The sequence below is a fragment of the Papaver somniferum genome, chromosome 7 (assembly GCF_003573695.1).
Source record: "Papaver somniferum cultivar HN1 chromosome 7, ASM357369v1, whole genome shotgun sequence".
Classification (NCBI taxonomy): domain Eukaryota; kingdom Viridiplantae; phylum Streptophyta; class Magnoliopsida; order Ranunculales; family Papaveraceae; genus Papaver; species Papaver somniferum.
The window spans coordinates 141,024,204-141,033,635 of record NC_039364.1 but is presented as its reverse complement, the minus strand read 5'-3'; the positions used below and the strand labels follow the sequence as shown (position 1 = coordinate 141,033,635).

At 35.7% G+C, this 9,432-nt stretch overlaps 1 protein-coding gene across 1 annotated transcript; it reads left to right on the top strand.

The window, feature by feature from the left end:
* The first annotated feature begins 1,081 nt into the window (after window positions 1–1,081).
* LOC113298605 (GATA transcription factor 8-like) lies at window positions 1,082–5,561 on the top strand. Its single transcript, XM_026547388.1, has 4 exons — window positions 1,082–1,269; window positions 1,423–1,566; window positions 3,266–3,523; window positions 4,413–5,561. The coding sequence occupies exons 3-4, from the start codon at window positions 3,278–3,280 to the stop codon at window positions 5,250–5,252; spliced, it is 1,086 nt and encodes a 361-aa protein (XP_026403173.1). The 5' UTR covers window positions 1,082–1,269; window positions 1,423–1,566; window positions 3,266–3,277; the 3' UTR covers window positions 5,253–5,561.
* Window positions 5,562–9,432: the final 3,871 nt, after the last annotated feature.

Genomic DNA, 9,432 nt, shown 5'->3' with positions numbered 1-9,432 from the left:
GAAAATAGTTTTAAGTTCCATATTAACGCACATAAGATGGTCCCAATTGTGGTCCTGGACGACTGCGCAGTAATCATCAGCCAGTAATAAAGTGGTACGTACTATTGCCGTATCTTTTATCTCGGCCGTACGATTAATACATAAGGTTTCCACAAATCCCCTAATAATCGCATCAAACGGCTATAAACAACTGTCCTAAAAAAGAATGTGAAAACTTTTGATTGCTATACGAAGTACGGTTATTGTACACTGTTAACAGTAGCCACAGACTTGGGTAGAGCCTAAAAGCTTCAACAGTGAGGAAGAATCTAATCTAGGGCCTAGGTATACAGATTTCAAAAAGAAAGAAATTCTGGACCCACTCCATTCAGCTAGTCATCACACAATTGCATGCTACCGCTGACAATAGTTTGGATTCCTTGTTGATGAGATCGTACGATATTTTCCTAACTCAGAACCATGTGATTGTATTAGATAAGTATTATCATGCACACAGTATTCTGAACCGTACCCTGTATTTATAGTATTTTTATGATCTTTCTGACCCTACCTACGGTATCACTTCCGGGTTGGTTTATACATGTTCTCAATGGGATATCCACAATACGGATTCAGGATAGAGTTTTAAGCTGATGGGTAAGGAAAGGAGGGAGTTGCACCTTTTATTTGCAAACCTTGAACGTAGTGAAGAGTGAAAAGGGAGTTACAACATTTGTTCACCTTCATGTGCAAGGGGAAAAGAGAAAATGACTTTTTTTGAATCCAGATATCACCGACACGTACTATTGAATTTGAAACCGGAAAACGAGGGAATCCCGTTTTATTGTGCGACTGTTTAATTGCAAACGTCGAAAAATCAAAACTAACGAACAAAGAAAAGAAAATAAATCCAATAAATAAAGCAGTGATGGTGGTAGGGTCATGAAATTGCTTTCCTTCAACATCAGTGATGGTGGTAGAGAGAAAGAAAAGACTTCAACATCAAGACAGTAAAGGAAGAAGAAGAAAGGGGACAGCTAAGCAATGAACAAGGATACTCACCCACCTACCAGAAGTAGAGACCATATCCTTTTCATTCTTCTCTCACGTTCATCACCCTCTTTTTTAGGACCTTCTTTTCCACCTCCTCCTCCTCTTCATCACAGTCTCACGCTTCTTTCTTCCTTTCTTTCTCTCCTTCATCCCAGTCTCGCTCTCTCTTAGACAGATAATTCAGTGTTTTATAGCTCAGTTGCATGTTTCGGTTCAAGATTTAGGGTTTAAGAACAGGTTTGTCTAATTCCCTCGTCAATTTCAAAATTCTGTTTGAATTTGATTCATTGGCGGTGGAGTTTATAGTTCACACCATTTCAATTTGCTTGAATTGTGTTTGCATTATACTTTGAATTCTCAGTTTTGTGTTTTGTTATATTGTTTCAACAGGAATTCGAGTAAGTTTCTGTCAAGTAATTGTCGGCAATTCATTCTGCTTCTTCTTCTTCTTCTGCTACTTCAGTTTTTTTCTGAAGCTTTAAAGGCATTACCGTGTCTTACGTTCAACATATCTCGAAGATTATTACATTAAAGGTTTGATTCCCCTTAACTCATTAGTTTCATTAGGGTTCTTTAATGTCTTCTGTTCAATATTTGATTCAATTTTGAAGACAATATCACGCAATTACTCTTTCTTACCTAATTAACAACCTCTCCAAATCAACAAATTTATTCGCTCGGGTTAAATTTCAAATTTATTATTTCTTGTTTTCTTCTTTGTTCTGCTGCAAATTCTGTTATCAAAGTCAAAATTCGAATTCTTGAGTAACACTTCTGTTCATACATTTTAAAATAAAAATTTGAGCATTGTTTTCGGTTTCTGTTTGAGATTGAAAATTTTGAATTTGAATTTTACGATTTTTTTCTGCGCTACGCTTCAGTTTTGAAAATTTAAATTTTGGTTGCTCACAAAAGAATCAGCTTAATTATAATAAGAAACCATAATTTTGGCGTTATTCAGTGAAAGGGACTAAATCTTTTTCTGGATTAACGTATTAATGTTTATGCATATTTTTTCAGTATTTCTTTAACTTGAGCAAAATAATTTTTATACTTTGGTTTACATAATGCAAGACGATAAAGGTTAATCTGAATTTTGTACAAAATAGGCTGTTAAACATGGTGGGTAGTTAGGTAAAACTGTGTTCAAATAAATCAGTGAAAAAAAAAATGGATAGAATGATTTAGGTGCGTAGTTCACACAATAAGTATGATCAACCCATAAATTTCTTTAAAGTAAAGTAAATGACCGTCCCTTTCTAAAAATTAGGTTCAATGGAACCCAGGTCTCTCGAATGTGGAGGCTTCTGCAGTATTTGTAGAAGAAGCAATTTAAACGTTACACTAAGAGAACAAAACCTCACCCGGAAAAAGAATCAACATCAAAGCTTAGCACGCAGAAACTTCTGGTTAGGAACGAAAGGATGCAATTGGGTATTGAGTTCTCGTGGTAGATATTCATTCAACTATTGGGTTCGAACAAGGAAGTCTTTGTTGAACTGTTCATTCCCAGCTCTAACCTTTGTTCTCTTTGATATGAAACCAGGAAGCCTAAATAGGTTTCTGGCCACAATGACAAAATAGAATGTTCAGATTAAGAAAAAACAAATAATCTTTAGGAGTCTAAAAGTGACGGGTGTAGGTTTTAGGTGCTGGCATTCGTACACTTCCCAATTTACTTTTACACGGTTTTGCATGGATGACAATAGCTGGTGTTGTTTTAATTCCGAGCCAACAAAAGAAAGAAAGAAACCCTGTATATTCACACGCCTAGGACTAGTACACACACGTTGGCCAACCAATGAGATACTTTGTTTACACTATAATTACAACACCATCTCCTCATCCCTCGAGATTCTAAAACCTTATCAAAATCTTTATTCTTTATTCATTTTGAACTCTTACTATATTACCCTCGTGGCGTGAATAAATACGCGTCAACTATAAATCCTTTTTTTATTGCAATTCTATACAGAAAAGGAAAAAAAACGTAATCTTTAAGAAATTTATTTATATTTATTTAAGATAACCTTTTTTTTTCTGTGTATTCTAAGCAAGTAAATTTCCTCGCAGTTGATGAATAGTCCACCCTTATATAAATACTAAACTTAGTCACGATTCCTTTTTTACGAAATATATATCCATTCTTTTTAAGTGTTAAACCCTAGAAGAAATCTCAGTAAAACCCAATACTTCTTTGTTTCTCACAATCTCTATTGTTCTACATATACAGAAGGAAACAAACATGCTTGGTTCAGCTTTCATTGATGAAATGGGTTCCTCAAACAACTGCGGTGATTTATTCGATAGTATCGAAGATTTACTAGACTTTCCTATAGAAGAAGTTGAAGGAGACCTCGTCGGTGGAAGTGTCGGTGCTGGTAATCAGTTTGATAGTGGTGTTTGGCCCGGTTCAGCACCACCCATTGAACCTTTAACTTCTGTTTTCAACGACAACAACACTACCTCAGACCTTGATACAGGACTTCCGGTGAGTTACTTGGTTATTTTTCCGTCAGTTTTTTTTTATTTACGTAAAGAGAAAACAAACATAAAGGATAACATTAGTTTTATCGAAAAATAATTTCACTGCATAAGAAAAAGTCGGTTTTCATTGCATAATAATAACTGATTAGTATAATGTACGGATTATGGATCAAAGTACGTATATAGTTCGAGTAGGAGATTCTTTTTTAACAACATGGAATATGCTTTTCTTGTAATAGCCGTTGGATTTTAGAAATAGTCATAAATCATACTAACAAAAACCTGGTTAAGGTAAATGCATTTTTGAGTTGGCTTTGAGTTTCAGTTCAGAAAAGGTTTAACGGCTATGATGTCATTTCTCTCTCTTTCCAAATCACAACTTTACACGTCCAAAAATGGTTTTTTTCCAATGAATATGTGACATGTGGCATTTCTGTAACGTGACTACGTACCGGTTTACACGCACCGATATCTATCCCTAACAGAACGTGTAAAATGGGTCCCACAAAGGAACCCCCACCATGTGAAGTTGTTAAATAGGTGGTTTACTAGGTTGTCCATTTATAGTCACGAGCAAGTCACATGTAGTGGGGTCGGTGGCTGGGCCCACACATGACACCCCTACCTGTAAACTTTCATTCAACAAGAAAAATTTGGTGGTCTCTTTATTGTCATGGGCCTTTATGTTCTATGGACTCTTTTTAGGCCCATAAGTTATTACTCTGTTCGAAAATATTTACATGTATCGGCTAAAGAAGATCTTAGCTACCAATTTGAGGCAGTAGTTCCTTAAACAGCTTGACAGATATGTTGTTCAATGCCATAAATATGTCTCTCTACCATGTTACAGTTAATTAACACATCTGATTCTATTTAATTTCTATGTTTGTCAGTATGATGATTTCCCACAGATGGAATGGCTATCAAGCTTTATGGAAGATTCTTTCTCAGGCGGAAGTACTATCCTAGACAGTGATACTACTACGAACGTTACAGATAACAAAAACAATGTCAGCAGCAACATTAAGACTGAGAGTCATGAGTTTAATCAGTTCCAGACATCCAGTCCAGTGTCTGTCCTGGAAAGTAGCAGCTCTTGCTCTGGTGGCATGAAAACAATGCCACTTAATGCTGAATCGTTCATCCGAGGTCGTGCTCGTAGCAAACGTCCACGCCCTGCTACCTTCAACCCTCGCCCTGTCATACAACTTGTCTCTCCAACATCATCCATTACGGACGCAACAACCACCACAGCCACCAGCAGTTCAGAGATTCTTTCGGAAATTGGCAACCATGCAGAGTTCCGTGTTATGATGAAACTAGCCGAACGGGGTTGTATGTCATCATTCGAACCCAAAAAGAAGATTAAGAAGATCAAAATTAAGAAAATCAAGATGCCAACCTTGTCAGGTTCGATGGACTATTTCCAAAGTGTGGCTACTGCATCCAATGCTCCTGTTAGGAAATGTCTGCATTGTGAGATAACAAAGACTCCACAGTGGAGAGCAGGACCCTTGGGGCCGAAGACCCTCTGCAACGCCTGCGGTGTACGTTACAAATCAGGTAGACTCTATCCTGAATACCGTCCTGCTGCAAGTCCAACCTTTGTTCCTACTCAGCACTCCAATTCCCACAAGAAGGTCTTGGAGATGAGGATCAGAACTTGTGAGAAGATGCAGAAGCCAACAGTTGAATTCTTGCCAAAAGCTAGTCATTTGCTTGATGAGATATGACTACGATGAAGAAGAATTAGAGACTTTTCTCATCTTGTTTGTTTTTTCATTTCTTAGTCCATTTTGTTTATTGTACAGAAATGAGGAAGATGGGGAAACATGACCAAATAGTTGACCATATTTTAGTTCACTAGAGAGAGATGAAGAGAGAAAAACTTAGAACAGGGTAGAAAGATAGCAGCTTATAGATTAGAATATAGAAGGTGTAGCTCGAGAACTAGGTTTAGTGAAGGAGAATCAATCATGTATACCTTTATTTGGTTAAATTTTAGAAATTCTTTTTGCAGTTAATAATTTGTTTGGAAAGAATGATGGACCCTTGTCACTTTCTTTACGGTAACAGATCAGGGACAATCATTCAACTAGTTCTTTAGAACATGCTTGTATAAGGATAAATTGAACCTTAAACTGGGTAATGGCAATCCCTTGTGCAGAATGCTTTAGGATGAACTAACCAAGCATTACCTTGAACGGGGTAATGGTAGACTAAAGAGACAGACCAGCCATTCAGAGCTTAATCAAGTGGTAGGCTAGAGATTTCTCTTATTGGCTAACTGGTGTTCCGATATTGGATATTGTGGAATTCATACGTAGCCGTTTAGGTTATTGCATACTTGCGCAATATGTCTACTGTTCTATCCTTATCAGAGTATCCGCAGTGGTGGTTATGATATAAATAGCAACTTTTCAAAAAAATAAAATCCTACTCGAACTGATATTTTGTTTTTTTATGGCTAATAGTTGGGTATTTGGGACCAAGTGGCTCGGCCCAATAATTACACCCAAGATAAGTACTGGGCCATTGGTATATGGAAGGAACGATTTTTTTAGGGACCGTGGTTTTTTCGGGGACCATGGTCTTATTAGGCCAACCTCCCTATATTTATAAGGGTTGTTCTAAAGTTAGGTAAATACATATTTACCCTTTACTTTAATTTAAATTAAAACTAACCTAATAACTATATAAATCTAATCATATACATCTAATCCAAATGAATCTATTAACAAAAATCGAAATCAAAATCAAAGTTAAAAATAAAAATTGGAGGGGAATCGAAATTTTTTGGTTTTGAAAAAAAATATATTATCTTCTTCTTCTCTCTTTCCTTGACGTTCCTCATTCGATTGAAAAACCCATAAACCGTTTTTGATTCGTTTTTTGACAGGGTAAATTGAGTAGAAATCATCAAATGATTGGGTAAATTGAGTAGAAATCATCAAAATATGGTTTAAATGGAAGTTAAAGTGGCATGTTCGGTTAGGAATAGTTTTAAAAAAAAACTAGTTTTGTAACCGAACATTCTGAAACCAAGAACACGAAGAACACTTCGGTTATCATGAATTTATTTTTTCGTAACCGAACTCCGAGTTCGGTTGGTTCGCAAAAAATAGTTTAACCGAACTCCTCATTGAAAACCAATATATTGTGTTCGGTTGGTTCGCAAAAAATAGTTTCAACCGAACTCCTCATTTAAAACCAATATATTGTGTTCGGTTGGTTCGCAAAAAATTCTAAAACTAGTTAGTAACCGAACTATACCCCCAAAAAAAAAAAACAATGTAACCGAACTGTGTTATTTTTCCCACTATGTTGAGTTATGATTTAACCGAACTTTGCCTACTCTGTTAGGTTTGTTCGCAAAATATCTTGACAAACCGAACACTACACTAATTGCATACATGTGGAGTTCGGTTAGATATGTTGTTGGGTTAAAGTTTGCGAACCAACCGAACATTACTCTGTAAATCCTATAAACAAAGTACGGTAACATGTCTGTTTACCGACTGACTAAAACCTCCATTAAAAAGCGAGTTCGGTAACCTGCGTGTTTGGAAGAAGTAACCGAACTACACTTTTAGATGAGTTCGGTAACCTGTTCTTCACATAAGGTAACCGAACAAGCCCAAATCTACTCTAAAAATTTACAGTTTTTTGAAAATTTGGAGCAATTCAACCAACGTTATCTAAGTTTGAAGCATACCTGGGTACCCAAATACCCTTCCTCCGGTTGTGGTTGGTAAAATCCATCGTTTTTCATGTTTTCCTTCTTCATCTTCTCTAACTTTACTCTCTCAATAATTCTACTTCTTTTAAAAAAAAACAACCTGATTTTTTAATCTCACTAATTATCTTTAACTTAATCATCTCTCTAATCATTATATTAACTATTATTAACACTACCTAATCATTACCCACAATTAATCAGGAGGGTAATTTAGATATTAATATAAATATCTAGATAAGGGGTGACCTAGATTTACTTCAAATATCTTTACCCAAAATAAAACCATGGTCCCCCAAAAAAATCATGGTCCCCAAAAAATGGTTCTATGGAAGGATTATTATAAGCCAGTCAACAATTATCTTTTTACACCAAAAGACCAGGTGCATAGTCAAACCTGAAAGTTATAGATTCCTAGAAAAAGGGGGAATCAGTTTCCTGTAAAGACCAGGTACGTATTCAAACCTAGAAATTACAGATCTCTAAAAAAAAGGGGAATCAGTTAAAAAAGAAACCAGGTACATATTTAAACCTTGGAGATTAGAAATCCCTAGAAAAATATGGAGTCAAAGAAGACCATGTATAACCTGGAAGTTAGAGATCCTTAAAAAAAGTTAAATTGGTTTGGACCATGATGAACCTACTGAGCATTTGGTCTAGATACATAGTCAAAAAATGTATCCAAGCAAACATTGGACTGGATACAATTCCTCCACAACTTATAAATAAAGATGGAATTTCAACTAGAGAGGAAACACATTTCTAGTCCTTCTCTCTCCATATAAACCTGCTTAGAGCTCTTACTCATTGAGGCGTCAGAGTGTCTTTTGCAGGTACCCTCACTTTCATCTACCAACAATTATTGGAGAGCAAAAGTCGATAAGGAGCTGATTCACCAAGCAACTGGCATTTCCTCATCCATCAAAAGCGTATCACAAAGAATACTACTGAGTCATCTAACGACTTAAATTTCATCTTGATCTACGAATCTCGAGAATTGTTGCAGAAACATTTTTGCTACAACAACTATATGTACAAGTGTTTGGCGATATTGCCGGGCAAGTCGAGATGGCAATTGTCATTTTTTGGACGCACTCACTTTGAGAAGCCGAATAGACTTTAAGTTTGTTGCCTCTCAGTTCTCATACTTATTTTCAGGGTGGGTTTCGTTTTGTACCCATGCTGAGAAAATGTGTTTGGATTACAACTTTTCACATCCCGATATATTACGATACACCTGACCTAATAGTCCGTCTTGAGTGAGAACACGAGATAAAAAAGCCTGATATGAATCGGACGGAAGGATATTGGGACTAGTGGGGTCGGCAGAATTTCAGATTTAGCTGAATTAGGATTAGTGTTTATGTAAATTACATATCATATGGGCGCAAATGCGAATGATAAATTAAAACTTTATTCTTCATGGGGGAAAATTATAAACTTGATTGATAAAAATACATCAAATGTATAGCATAGATATGAAATCACAAAATTGGTTAAAAAAATCAAAATCAACAATTCCTTGGTGAAAGGACATGTAAAATTTGATATGTTTAAATGGACGAAAATGTAAAAATAAACAGGATGTAAACAGTTTCATCCTACCAATTCAAATGCTTTTCTTATTTTTAATTTATATCAGGATGCATCCAGTTTCATCCTCCTTCTTTTTAAAATTTAAGCCAGGATGAATCCATTTTCATTCTTCTTTTTTTTTTTTGTCCATTTCACCCATACTAATTTTTACTCATCCATTTGAATCATGTTTTAAAAATATTTGGACATATGACCCATTTTCCGTATGTAAATCGATATAAATTACTTTATTTAATTTAATTAAAATATTGATAACTTCATTTTCACTCAAAAAAAGTCATTCAAAATCGGTAGAATTCAAAATCGGTTGGGCTTCTCAAGAGAGTCCAGAAAGTCATGCACAGTAATGTCATGACTCCCAATTCAAAAGAGTTTGTTTTTAAAAGGACAGGTTTCGCAATTTAAAAAGGGCTTGCGGCACAGCTTATTGCTCGCTTGCCTACTATGTAAGTTTCAGTTTTTATTATCTATAATAAATTTGAATTTAATTTTAGAATGCAAAAAAAAAAGACGGCATTCGGCCGCCTAACCGCCGTTATGGGCGGATATTTACTATACAAATATGCCCTCACTTGAGAAGA